The 14,442-nt window shown below is 44.6% G+C and overlaps 1 protein-coding gene across 1 annotated transcript in view; it reads right to left on the bottom strand.

The window, feature by feature from the left end:
* Positions 1-481: 481 nt before the first annotated feature.
* LOC120998607 (saccharopine dehydrogenase-like oxidoreductase) overlaps positions 482-14,442 on the bottom strand; it is a 152,144-nt gene continuing 138,183 nt past the window's right edge. Inside the window, exon 12 of the mRNA XM_040429324.1 lies at positions 482-1,094. Within this exon, the coding sequence (XP_040285258.1) occupies positions 989-1,094 (106 nt within the window). The 3' untranslated portion in view covers positions 482-988. The remainder of the gene's footprint in view (positions 1,095-14,442) is intronic.

Raw genomic sequence — 14,442 nt, 5'->3', positions numbered from 1 at the left:
CAATATCGATTTTATTGCATTATTTGCTAATGAAAAACATGTTAACATTTTAATGTTTTTTTTAATAGCACAAATATTTTCCAAGTGAATAATAAAGAGATGAATGTATTTCCATATCTTTCGCCATATAAGACACACTTGCCCATAAGACGCACCTAGGTTTTAGAGGAGGAAAATAAGAAAAATATATATTTTTTTACCAGAAATCCAATCAGAACCCCAATGTTAATCAGACCTCAGCTCAGAGCCCCAATTAGACCCCCAATGTTACTCACACCTCAGACCACAGCCCCAATTTTAATAAGACCCCCATCAGACTTCAGATCAGAGCCCCAATTTTAATAAGACCCCGAATCATACTTCAGATCAGACTGTAAATGTTGATAAGACCCCTAAACAGACCTCAGCTCAGACCCCCAATGTTAATAAGACCCCCATTCAGACCTCAAATCACACCTCCAATGTTAATAAGACCCCCAATCAGATCTCAGATCAGACCCCCATCTTAATAAGACCCCCAATCAGACCTCAGATCAGATCCCTATGTTATTCAGACTTCAAATCAGACAAAAAAATAAATCAACTCACCTCTAATTCCGGCAGCCGCTTCTGAGATCCTGAGCTCTTCCTGCCGCACTGTGTTGTGACCCAACGTGACACAGTGTGAGGTCACAGAGCACACCTACGTACTCACGCTCTGTGCAGGTCACAGCACAGCATGCGGCGCCAACACACGAAGACTATGAAGCAGTGAATACAGAGCTAGCACAGGGACAAAGGCATTCACTGCTCCCCAGTCCTACTGTACAAATGAGCGCTTCCATAATGGAAACACTCATTTGTATTCTCCCCATAAGACGCATTGACATTTCCCCCCCACTTTGGGGGGAAAAATGTGTGTCCTATAGGGCGAAAAATACGGTATTTGGTTCCTAAGTGCTGTACTATATCAATTAGTCATGCGGATAGCGATAGTGCAAAGTATTACTCAAGTATCTGTCTTACTAAGCACAGTAAAATGAATGCCAGCTTTGTTGAGGCGGTCAATCAACTTGGTTTTGGAGAATGCTGCTCCTGGTGTGTAGACTCCTCCACTGGAAGACAAAAATGTTTAAACAGATGAAAAAAAGACCAAAACTAAGCAGCAATGGTCTACAGACACTCTATAGGTCTGTTCGGAAGTGAAAACTGCTTTTGGCACATAAATAATTATTGACAGATAAGGCAAAGTAAATTTTGAGTCCCCGTACATGGTGCATTCTGGCCAAGGGATCAACATATGGATTATCACCAGGGGCATACGAAAAAAAAAAAATCAGTGTGCCCCATAGCAAGAATCTGAATTCGGCCCCCATGTCTGGATGCACCAAATCTGGCACCAGAGGTCACACTACATTTTTCTCAGAAGAGTAAAAATACTCCTCAGACCATTTTTGAGGAGTATTTTTACCCGAGGAGAAGTAAGAAATTTACAGTAATTTAAATACATAATACAGTATATCGGCCTACACTTGCTCACATCTGCGTTGGAGACTGCGTTTAGAGCTTCTGTTGCAGATTCTGTCTAAAGACCAGACAAAAAAGCCTTGTATGCAGGACTTTTTTGGTCTGGTAAAAAGACAGGCTCGTGAATGAAAACTGAATGGACTCCATCATAGTAAGCGGGGTCTGTTCAGCTTCTTCCCTGTCAGTTAGGACGGGTTCACATGACATGTTTGCCATAAAGAAAGTACTTTTTTTTATTTATTATGGAACTCCATGGTGATGGATGTCACAGTATGGCATCTGTTGTGTATGTTGATCATATGACAAAAACCCAGCCTTACGTGCCCGATCCAGCACTTCCGTTATTTTCGTTGTTTTGCTCCATTAGATGAGCAGAACAACAGAAATAAATAGATACACTTTGGTATATAGTGGTTCACCTCTCTTATCACTATGGCAATGGTGCTCTGCTATGAGTGGTTCACCTAATCACTTCGTAGTGTATTAATATAATTGATTAGCAGGCACTCACCATCTGCATTTCATACATATATCACATTTATTTATAAAGGATAGTTATAAAAAAATCTGTCGTACAAAACAAATAGCAAAAACAAATGGTAAAAAACATACGATAAAAAACTTGCAATAAACATATACTTTGTGGCATAAAATTTGGACCTTACGACAAATAAAAATGGATATCAATAGATAACAAAAAGTCCATGAGGCGACACTGATTGTAAGTCCAGTATTGATAGTATGCACATAGACGATAAAAAGGGTGCATCAGTGTTCACACTTGGATTTGTTAATATAATATTCAGCCATCCGGGTGTATTGTAATTTTGTTGACAATATCAACACAAAGATACCATCACAACAGTGGACTGACTCAAAAGATATTGTCAACAAAATTACAATACACCCGGATGGCTGAATATTATATTAACAAATCCAAGTGTGAACACTGATGCACCCTTTTTATCGTCTATGTGCATACTATCAATACTGGACTTACAATAAGTTTCGCCGTATGGACTTTTTGTTATCTATTGATATCCATTTTTATTTGTCGTAAGGTGCAAATTTTATGCCACAAAGTATATGTTTATTGCAAGTTTTTTACCATTTGTTTTTACTATTTGTTTTGTACGACAGATTTTTTATAACTATCCTTTATAAATAAATGTGATATATGTATGAAATGCAGATGGTGAGTGCCTGCTAATCAATTATATTAGAACAGAACTAAATAGTCGTGATGTGAACGGGGCCTAAGAGGAGGGTATTTATGCAGGGGACTAGAGATGAGCGAATTTCATATTTTGAAATTTATTTGCGCTTTGTTTGGTGGTACAAGCAGAATTGCGATATGGATTCCGTTACCACTGACCATAACGCAATTCTATGACGGAAGGCATAACAGAATGCCTTTAGAGGCATTACGTTAGTCATTCCATCATAATAGAAGTCTATCGCCTGCATAACGGATCCATCCCGTTTCCGTTATGCAGGGGAGTGATAAGAGAACTACAAAGAGAACTTCTGAACGAAACGGAATGCTCCAGAATGCATTCCGTTCCGCAGGGTTTTTCTGATCATGATGTGGTGCGGAGCAAAACGGATCCGTCCCCCATTGACTTTCAATGGTGTTTTGTCACGAGGGTGTCAAGAACCATCCCTGACTCCGTTATACCCGGGGTCAGGAAGTCGCAGCGGTTGTGTCATGGTCTTACCTTCTTGCTGTTCTCCTTCGTTTGACATGTGCTGGCGGCCATCTTGGTTTCTGGGTTTCTTGTAGCCTTCCACCCTGCGGCTCCTCCTTCCCACTGGGAGGAGCTGGATGCCTAGCTCATATATATAGGAGGTCTGTGGCTTCAGTTCCTTGCTTGGTCCTCTTGTGTTCACATGCTTCTACTACTGCTGCTGCTTCTGGTTCCTGATCCTGGCTTCGTCTGACTACCCTGCTGGTTCCTGATCCTGGCTTCGTCTGACTACCCTGCTGGTTCCTGATCCTGGCTTCGTCTGACTACCCTTCTGGTTCCTGACCTCTGGCTTCGCAAAGACTCTGCTCGGTTTCACCATCCGTTTGGACTTTTGCTTTACAGCTTTATTTTCAATAAAGCCTTCTTATTTTCTCTTATCTCTTGTTGTACGTCTGGTTCATGGTTCCGTGACAGGTTGGCTGCGCGCTCTATGTAAGATAGGACTGTTTCCTTATGGTAGCTTTCTGGGTTTGCTTTGCAAACCCTTTTGGCTCACTCAGGGATCCGTAGCTCCTTCTCCTCAGCTGTTCCTTGTCCAGCACTCCCAACCTCCTTATATTCCCCTCTCACACTTCTCTGGTTGCCAGATATAGAGCTTCCTGCCTGGACATCTATTCTGACCTTCTGGAGCTGTGTTGCTGCGTTCTCTGGTTGTTGGTCCAGAACGCTACCCTCCGGATCCCTGCTGGACCTTTGTGGTCTGCTGTGGTCGCCCACCTGGGTGTATGTGTTTGTCTGTATTGTCTGTCCTCTCTCTGGTGTTTCCCTCTTAGTGTCAGTGGTGCGGACTAGCGATCCCACCGGCCCGTTCACTATCTAGGGCTCATTTTAGGAAAAGCCAGGGTTTAGGCACGTGATCACCGCACGGGTGAGGAACCCGTCCAGGGACGTCAGGGCAGTCAGGTGCCAGCCGCAAGGTGAGTCAGGGGTCACCACCTTTCCCTCTCCCTTGGGCAGGGCTTTTCCCTCCCTGTGCGTGACGCCGGTCATTACATGTTTGTGACGGATCTGTCATGGCTATTTTAAACATAATATAACCTGATCTATTCAGAACGGATGCATACGGTTTTATTATTTTATTATCATTAAGGTTGTGATTCACCATGGTAAAAGATCATGTGACGTACCATGTGATGACCAGAGTGACGTCATCCCAGGTCCTTAAACTATAGTTAATGCTCTCCACAGGTCCTAGACAGTAAAAGAGTCAGACGGAGATGCCCGGCATCGCGAGCAAGTGGATTAAGGTGAGTTAAATGATTTTTTATTTTTTTTAACCCCCTCCAGCCCTGTTTTACTTAGCATTCTGTATTCAGAATGCTATTATTTTCCCTTATAACCATGTTATAAGGGAAAATAATACTATTTACAGAACACCGATCCCAAGCCCGAACTTCTGTGAAGAAGTTCGGGTTTGGGTACCAAACACGCGCGATTTTTCTCTCGCGAGTGCAAAACGCATTACAAGGTTTTGCACTCGCGCGGAAAAATCGCGGGTGTTCCCGCAACGCACCCGGACATTTTTCCGCAACGCCCGTGTGAAAGAGGCCTAAATGTTTGGTAGTTCTAGGATGACGTGGCAAAGAAATCACAGCTTAACAGAGAATGGCTTTATAATGAATATGTAAATAAAATAAAAAATCACTTAAACAGTCAAAATCCGTACAGCTTCAACCAAATTAGCTATTTACCAAGTCACTAAGATCTAACACCAAAATGAAACATACACATACAACACAATGCTCTATCTGTAGCCTTAGTTGTTATATCTCTCCTTTAGGCTTCTTGCACACGACCGTATGGCTTTTTCTGTATTTTGCGGTCCATTTTTCAACTTTTTTTGTTTCAGTAGTGTTTCCGCTTCCGTTCGGTTTCCGTTTGTGTTCCGTTTTTTGCAGATCGCAAACGGAAACAGAAGCATACAATAATGTTTAAACAGTAAGTACGGTACATAAAAAAATTGGTCTGGGCATAAAATTTCCAATAGATGGTCCTGCAAAAACTGAATGGATATGGAAGACATACGGATGCATTCAGTTTTTTTTGCAGAACCATTGACTTGAATGAAGCCACGGAACGTGATTTGTGGGAAATAATAGGACATGTTCTATCTTTGAACGGAAATACGGAAACGGAATTGCATATGGAGTACCTTCCGTTGTTCTTGCGGAACAATTGAAGTGCGTGGTTCCGCATACGGACCGCAAACGGAACACAAAAGAATGGAACAGAAAAAAATAAGTTTGTGTGCAAGAGACCTTGCACACGAATGTTTTTTTTCGTTTCAGTCTTCTTTTTTTGTGTTCCGTTTGCGGCCCGTATGCAGAACCACTGACTTTAATGGGTCTACAAAAACAACGGAAAGTACTCCATATGCAATTCTGTTTCAGTATTTCCCCTTAGGCGGGCAGTGAAAAATGAAAACGCAAAAATGAAAAATCTCAGGGTCCTTAATGATGCTTAAAAATCACAATTACCAGATGAATGAGCTCGTTGCTCGTTCATCGGACATCTGGAGGCAGTATTAGGCCTCTTGCACACGTTTACGTTCCGTTTTTTTGCGTTCCGTATACGGAACCATTTATTTCAATGGATCCGCAAAAAAAATGGAAGGTACTCCGTATGCCTTTCATTTCCGTATTTCCGATCCATTCAAAGATAGAACATGTCCTAATACTGTCCGCATAATGGACAAGGATAGTAATGTTCTATCAGTGGCAGGCTGTTCCGTTCCGCAAAAAACGGAATGCACAATTTTTTGCGGACCCTAAAATACTGAAAAAGCCATACGGTCGTGTGCAAGAGGCCTTAGACTGCAAGATGATCACTAACGAGCGTTCATAGGAATGCTCATTAGCGATCATCTGCCAGAAAGCCTGGTTTCCAGAATTTTCCAGTTATTTGTTAAAAGATTGATAGAAACAGCTGGAATGTTGTATCTCTAGGATTTTCCAGCATCTTCCTGCCCACCTGATCATTGTATCGCCTACTGGACAAGTTTTTACACCTTTTTGTTTTATAAACCCCTTAAGGACCGGGCCATTTTTCACCTTAAGGACCAGACAGATTTTTGCAAATCTGTCACTTTATGTGGTAATAACTTTAAAACGCTTTTACTTATCCAAGCCATTGTTTTCTCGTCATATATTGTACTTCATGACAGTGGTAAATTTGAATCAAAATATTTAAAAAATCAAAAATTAAGAAAATTAAAAATTTACAAAATAATTAAAAAAATTCACAACTTTCCAAATTTCAATTTCATTGCTTTTAAAACAGATAGTGATACCTCCTAAAATCGTTATTACTTTACATTCCCCATATGTCTACTTCATGTTTGGATCATTTTGTGAATGCCATTTTATTTTTTGGGGACATTAGAAGGCTTATAAGTTTAGAAATTTTTCTAAACACACTTTTTAAGGACCAGTTCAGGTCTGAAGTCACTTTGTGAGGCTTACATAATAGAAACCACTCAAAAATGACCCCATTTTACAAACTACACCCCTCGAGGTATTCAAAACAGATTTTACAAACTTTGTTAACCCTTTAGGTGTTCCACAAGAATTAATGGAAAATGGAGATAAAATTTAAGAATTTCACTTTTTTGGCAGATTTTCCATTTTAATCATTTTTCCCCGCTAACAAAGCAAGGGTTAACAGCCAAACAAAACTCAATATTTATTGCCCTGATTCTGTAGTTTGCAGAAACACCCCATATGTGGTCAAAAACTGCTGCATGGCCACACGGCAGGGCGCAGAAGAAAATAAACGCCATATGGTTTTTAGAAGGCAGGTTTTGCTGGACTGTTTTTTTGACACCATGTCCCATTTGAAGCCACCCTGATGCACCCCTATAGTAGAAACTCCAAAAAAGAATTTCACTTTTTTGGCAGATTTTCCATCTTAATCATTTTTTCCCGCTAACAAAGCAAGGGTATGTGGTCAAAAACTGCTGTATGGCCACACGGCAGGGCGCAGAAGGAAATATGCCATATGGTTTTTGGAGGGCAGATTTCACTGGGATAATTTTAACTTGCCATGTCACATTTGAAGACCCCCTGATGCACCCCTAGAGTAGAAACTACAAAAAAGTGACCCCATTTTGGAAACTATGGGATAAGCTGGCAGTTTTGTTGGTACTATTTTAGGGCACAGATGATTTTTGGTTGCTATATATTACACTTTTTGTGAAGCAAGGTAACAAAAAAATGGCTGTTTTGCCACTGTTTTTACTTTTTGTTATTTACAACGTTCATCTGATAGGTTAGAACATGAGCTATTTTTATAGAGCAGGTTGTTACGGACGCGACAATACCAAATATGACTACTTTTTTGTTGTTGTTTGTTTCAGTTTTACATAATAAAGATTTTTGAAAAAAAATGATTTTTTTGTGTCTCCATATTCTGAAAGCCATAGTTTCTTTTATAATTTTTTGGGCGAAAGTCTTATGTAGGTGGTAATTTTTTTCAGTATGAGATGACCGTTTGATTGGTACAATTTTGGGGTGCATATGACTTTTTGATCGCTTGCTATTACACTTTTTGTGATGTAAGGTGACAAAATGGCTTTTTTACACAGAAGGTTGATACGGACGCGGCGATACCTAATATGTATACTTTTTTTATTTTTTTTACATTTAACACAATAAAAGCATTTTTGAAACAAAAAATCTCCATAGTCTGAGAGCCATAGTTTATTTTTATTTTTTGGGCGATTGTCCCATGTAGGGGCTCATTTTTTGTGGGATGAGGTGACTTTTTTTTACAGTTATTTTTTTTTTATGGTGTCTATCAGACGCGGTGGATCATGTGATATATTTATAGAGTCAGTCGTTACGGACGCGGCGATACCTAATATGTGCAGTTTTTTTCTTTCTGTTTTTTATTCTAAAATCAGGGGAAAGGGGTGTTTTTTTTTTTTTACTTGAAACTTTCTTTTTATTATTCAAAACACATTTTTTTACTTTTTTTTTTTAAACTTTATTTCTGTCCCACTCTGGGACTTCAACTTTTGCGGGTCTGATCCCCTCTGCAATGCATTACAATACATCTGTAGTGTAATGCATTGCCTATTCGTGTACTACAGTGAGTAGTTGTCACGGCCACGGTTTTGGCCGTGACTCCTTGGGAGCCGCAGACAGTTGCCCGCGGTTTGGGTTGTTGTTTCAACCGCAGCTTGAGGCTTGATGTTGTTTGCCTCAAGTGCGGTTGCCGCGGACAACAGGTATGTGTGCGGTCCCTTTGGAGTTTGTGTGCGTGTATGTATGCACTGTCGTTTGTCTGTGTGCACTCTGTGTAGTGTGTGGTGTGCACGGACACCTTTCCTGCACTGTGGTTGCCCGTGGCAACGTTTGTCATTGTGTACATGTGGTGGCAGTGTCCCGGCCTTGGGGCTGACTCCCGGGACACGGTTGCCGCCCATGTCGTGTGGCCTCTTGGTCCTATAAAGCCTCTCACTTTGGCATGGCTCAGTAGGTTGCTTCAGTCATGCTTTGCTGTTGCAGCCTCCTGTGATTTCCATCTTCTTGTGGGGGCCACCCTTCCGGTCATAAGTTCTAATATCGTGATGTGTTGTTGATGTCTTGTGTCTTTGGTTTTTGTGCAGCTATGGATGTCCTGGTCCCTGTGTGTCTTCATGTGTGTGCTGTTTACCTTTGTCTGTGTGGACAGCCTTTTCTTAGCACGGGTTCCAGTCAGCAAGGCTGAGACAGGTTTGTGTGGAACTGTTTGGTTCACCTGTCTTATCCATAGTCCTGTTTATGTACCCCCTTCTTCATGCTGCTTGGCCAGTGAGACTCCTGCTCCTCCGTGCCTAGGAGGAGTGGGTTGTCTTACCCTGCTCCTTAGCCCAGGGACCGGTCGGAGGGTAAGTCAGGGATCCGAGGTTCCTGCGCATGGGTCCTCCTACCATCAAGGTTGGCAGATGCAGGTAGGAGACAGGGTCAGCGTTAGGGACGCAACAGGAGGTGACCTGCTCCCTGATTCTGTGTTCCTGGCGAGTAGCGACTGGACATCTTCCGTCACCGCACGGCTGAGGATTTCCCCCATCCTCAGCCGTGACAGTAGTACACAAACAGGTTGCCTAGGAGACCCAGCCTGAGGCTGGATCTCCTCGGCACCCGTAAAAGGCAGGTCCCGATGCCGTGCAGGGCATTGGGCAGCCTCTGCACGGCATCAGGCTGCCTTGTCACGTATCGGGTCCCCGCCACACCAGCGTGGGGACTCGATGCGCTGCTTCACCGGCCACAAACCACTTCTATGTCGCGGTCAGCGTGGACCGTGGCATAGAAGAGGTTAATCCGCCGGTATCGCTGTAAACAGCGATGCCAGCGGATACAGCAGGGGCCCGGCTACCAGGGACTGCCGGACCCCTGCAGTGAACGGGTGCGCACTGCTCCAGTGCCTGCCTGAACATCCAGTCGTGCATGTACGGCCGAATGCATTCTGGCAATGCATCCCCTGCCGTCCATGCACGGCGTTCTGCTTTAAGGGGTTAAATAGCTGACAACTATTTGTTGTCCCTGATGTGCCAATGGAACTTGTCCAGAGGGACAGTACACTGCCCAAACCAGTTTGGAGAGGAATGTGTCTTTATCCCAAAAAGGTCAAAAGCTGATTTATCACAATATAAAGAAATAATAACATGATACAAGTACAAATAAAGAAATAATAAAATAATAATAATAATAATGTTCATTTATATAGTTCCACCATATTCCGCAACGCTTTACAAGTCAGAGGGTTCAAGTTAGAGGGTTCATGTACAAAACAAAAGAAATCAACAACATAAATGGCTAATATACAAGTGAAACACTTGGAGTGAAGGCCCTGCTTGCAAGAGCTTACAATCTATGAGGAAAAAGGGGTGACACAAAAGGTAGTTAATTGTGATATGTAGTAATTGAGCAATTTTTGTACTGAAAGTAGTGGTGTTGGCCGATCTGAACATCGAGTTCAGGTCTGAGGAGTTGGGGTGGGGGAGGGGTTACTCAAGAGACAAGTCATGATAGGCCTGCCTGAAAAGATGTGTTTTCAAGGCACGTTTGAAGGTAGGGAAGGTGGGAATTAACCTGATATTCTGTGGCAGAGCATTCCAGAGAATAGGTGCAGCTCGAGAAAAGTCATGAAGGCAGAAGTAAGAGGTATGAATTATGGGGGGCGTGGCCTAACTGCCGATGTAGAGAGTCGCATGGCGCTGAGCTCCTGGATAGTATCCTGATATTAATCGTTTGTCCATCTCCTACCTGGCCTTGGTGACGACAGGCAATAACTAGAAGCCTCCCTGGATATTGTGGAGCACTACGGTCACATTATGACCCGGCAAAAGCAGAGGGAGAAGGAATGCAGGGACGGCGGCACAGATACTCCGTCTAAGCAAGATGGCGCCGCGCACGCCACCAAACTGCCTGATGTGGCGGTAAAGCTGGGAAAGTTTGCCCGCACTCCGGCCGCTGTAGCGAACGATCCGGAGTCTGAAGCTGGGGTATCCGGTGATGTGAGTGGAGCGGAGCCCCTGAAGGCAGTCTCATATGCATCGGTTGTACAGAAAAAGGTGGGTCCGGAGTTGCCGCCAGAAGTGGAGCCCATTTCTGAGCCTACTATTGCGGATGTATACAAAATGGTGGCGCAATGCAGCACAGTCCTCACATCCCTGAATACTAACATGGGAGGCCTCAAGGAGGAAGTCTTATTAATAAGACAAGACATGCGACAATTTAAGGAGAGAGTGGGGGAATTGGAGGGTCGCGTTAGCGATATGGAAGACCAGATGCCTGTCAAGAGAGACTTACAGCGTGTCATACATAATGTGTCCTTGCTAATATCAAAGTCTGATGATTTGGAGAATCGTCTGCGAAGAAACAATGTGCGCTTTATTGAGATTCCGGAACGTTCTGAGGGTTCGGACCCAGTTTCATTTATGGAGAAATAGTTGGTGGACATTATTGGCAAAGAAAAGTTGTCCCCACTTTTTGCAATAGAAAGGGCACATAGGGTGCCATTTCGACCTCCGCCTCCAGGGGCGCCCCCAAGACCTCTCCTGATTAAAGTCCTGCACTACAGAGACCGTGACGCCATTCTTAAAGCTGCCAGAGACACCCCTGACATCCGCATTGATGACAACCGGATTCTTATGTTCCCGGATTTTTCTGCAGAAATACAGAAACGGAGGGCGAAATTTTTGGACGTAAAGAAACGTCTGAGATTATTACAGTGGCCTTACTCCATGTTGTACCCGGCAAAACTTCGGGTGGTGGCGAATGGATCCACACATATGTTTGATGATCCGGCTGAGGCGTGCCAATGGCTGGACACACATGAAAAGGATCGGCGTGGCAACAATACCTGAAGAGGCGGTGATATCTTTGATGGAACTGTTCTTATCTTTATTGTGTCTGCTGATTGACACCCCATAGTGCCGAGCACAGTTATGTGGAAATCTGTTGTGTTTTTTTTTTCGAATGAGGGAGGTTTTATGTCCTGACTTATTGTCGGTTATTTTCCACATTATATGGGTTATTATGAGGTAGGGTAGGAGGGTGGGCAGACTGTCCTTGTGTATATCCAGGTCGATGCACCTGTACTCGATAGGAAACTGCTCTTTTACCTGTATTTCTATTATTAACCCATGGCGGTTAGGTTCACTTTATGTATGTATGGTGTACCCCTGTTTATCAAGTTTATAACTTGCAGAATGTTTAAGAAAGTTGGGGAGGGGGGGTTGGGAGGGGGGGGTTAGGGGAGCAGGCTCTATCTTTAAAGTTGCTTCTGGTGGGAGGTTCTCGTGGGGATGTCGGCACCGACTTCTGTGTATGTATATGAGTAGTCACGAATAGAGTTGAGCGAACACCTGGATGTTCGGGTTCGAGAAGTACGGCCGAACTTCCCGGAAATGTTCGGGTTCGGGATCCGAACCCGACCCGAACTTCGTCCAGAACCCCATTGAAGTCAATGGGGACCCGAACTTTTCGGCACTAAAAAGGCTGTAAAACAGCCCAGGAAAGGGCTAGAGGGCTGAAAAAGGCAGCAAAATGTAGTTAAATCCCCTGCAAACAAATGTGGATAGGGAAATGAATAAAAATAAAAATAAAATAAATAAAAATTAACCAATATCAATTGGAGAGAGGTCCCATAGCAGAGAATCAGGCTTCATGTCAGCAGAGAATCAGTCTTCATGTCATAGCAGAGAATCAGGCTTCACGTTAGGGGTGGGCGATATGGCCTAAAATTTATATTGCGATATAATTTTAAGCATGTGCGATATGCGATATATATTGCGATATATTGTTTTCTATATTGGGGGGGGGGGTGTTTAAACTTTTTTTTTTTTTTACTTTTTATTTAATAACTATTAGCCTCCTTAAGGGCTAGAACTCTTGTCATATTCACCCTAATAGAGCTCTATTAGGGTGAATAGGACTTTACACTCTCCCTGCTGCCCTGTGCTTTGTGCAAACAACAGCAGGGAGCTGACCATGGCAGCCAGCCTCTCATGTGCCCCCCCAGCTTCTCATGTGCCCCACCAGCCTCTGATCTGCTCCCCCCAGCCTCTGATCTGCTCCCCCCAGCCTCTGTTCTGCTCCCCCCCAGCCTCTGTTCTGCTCCCCCCCAGCCTCTGATCTGCTCCCCCCCAGCCTCTGATCTGCTCCCCCCCAGCCTCTGATCTGCTCCCCCCCAGCCTCTTATCTGCTCCCCCCCAGCCTCTTATTTGCTCCTCCCCAGCCTCTTATCTGCCCCCCCCCAGCCTCTTATCTGCCCCCCTATGGTAACTCAAACCCACCCCCCCTCCCTCCCCAGTATTAATCATTGGTGGCAGTGGCCACAGGGTCCCCCTCCTCCCCCCATCATTGGTGGCAGTGGGCAGTTCCGATCGGAGTCCCAGCAGTGTAATGCTGGGGCTCCGATCGGTTACCATGGCAGCCAGGATGCTACTGAAGTCCTGGCTGCGATGGTATGTTAGTGAGCAGCATTATACTCACGTGCGCTGTGGCCGCCGGTCGCTCCTTCTTCTCATAGGTCTGTGCGGCGCATTGCTAATGCTATAAGCATTAGCAATGCGCCGCATAGACAGAAGAAGGAGCGACTGGCGGCCACGGCGCACGTGAGTATAATGCTGCTCACTAACATACCATCGCAGCCAGGACTTCAGTAGCGTCCTGGCTGCCATGGTAACCGATCGGAGCCCCAGCATTACACTGCTGGGACTTCGATCGGAACTGCCCACTGCCACCAATTATGGGGGGAGGAGGGGGACCCTGTGGGATATGGCCGGCACATTCATTGGCCACAGTCCCTCCCCTCCTCCTCCTCCTCTGTCCTCATTGGTGTTCAGCGGCAGCCACGCACAGTGGGGAGGGAGGGAATCCCTCCTTCTCCAGTCTCCACTGTGACGGCCGGCGGGCTCAGGAGAAAATGGTGCGCGCAGAGAGCGTGATCATATCGCGGTCCGGCGATATAGGCGATATGGCGAAAATCCATATCGTGGCCCAAATTTATATCGCATATCACCTATATCGCCTATACCGCCCACCCCTACTTCACGTCACCCAAAACTGGAACAGTCCATTGTCAGATATTTAGGCCCCGGCACCCAGGCAGAGGAGAGAGGTCCCATAACATAGAATCTGGCTTCATGTCAGCAGAGAATCAGTCTTTATGTCATAGCAGAGAATCAGGCTTCATGTCATAGCAGAGAATCAGGCTTCACGTCACCCACCACTGGAACAGTCCATTGTCAGATATTTAGGCCCAGGCACCCAGGCAGAGAGAGGTCCCATAGCAGAGAATCTGGCTTCATGTCAGCAGAGAATCAGTCTTCATGTCATAGCAGAGAATCATGCTTCACGTCACCCACCACTGGAACAGTCCATTGTCAGATATTTAGGCCCAGGCACCCAGGCAGAGAGAGGTCCCATAGCAGAGAATCTGGCTTCATGTCAGCAGAGAATCAGTCTTCATGTCATAGCAGAGAATCATGCTTCACGTCACCCACCACTGGAACAGTCCATTGTCAGATATTTAGGCCCAGGCACCCAGGCAGAGGAGAGAGGTCCCATAACAGAGAATCAGGCATGGGCGTGTCTGTTTCCTGCAGCTGAAGTGGAAAGGTGTGTGTGCAGCAGCTCCTGAGAACTTCCACCTCGTTAAGGCCCCAGGGAGATTTTTCAACACCTTAATCCCCTGGGAG

The sequence above is a fragment of the Bufo bufo genome, chromosome 4 (assembly GCF_905171765.1).
Source record: "Bufo bufo chromosome 4, aBufBuf1.1, whole genome shotgun sequence".
NCBI classification, from domain to species: domain Eukaryota; kingdom Metazoa; phylum Chordata; class Amphibia; order Anura; family Bufonidae; genus Bufo; species Bufo bufo.
Note: the sequence above shows the minus strand (reverse complement) of the source record. Positions and strands in the feature narration are given on the sequence as shown.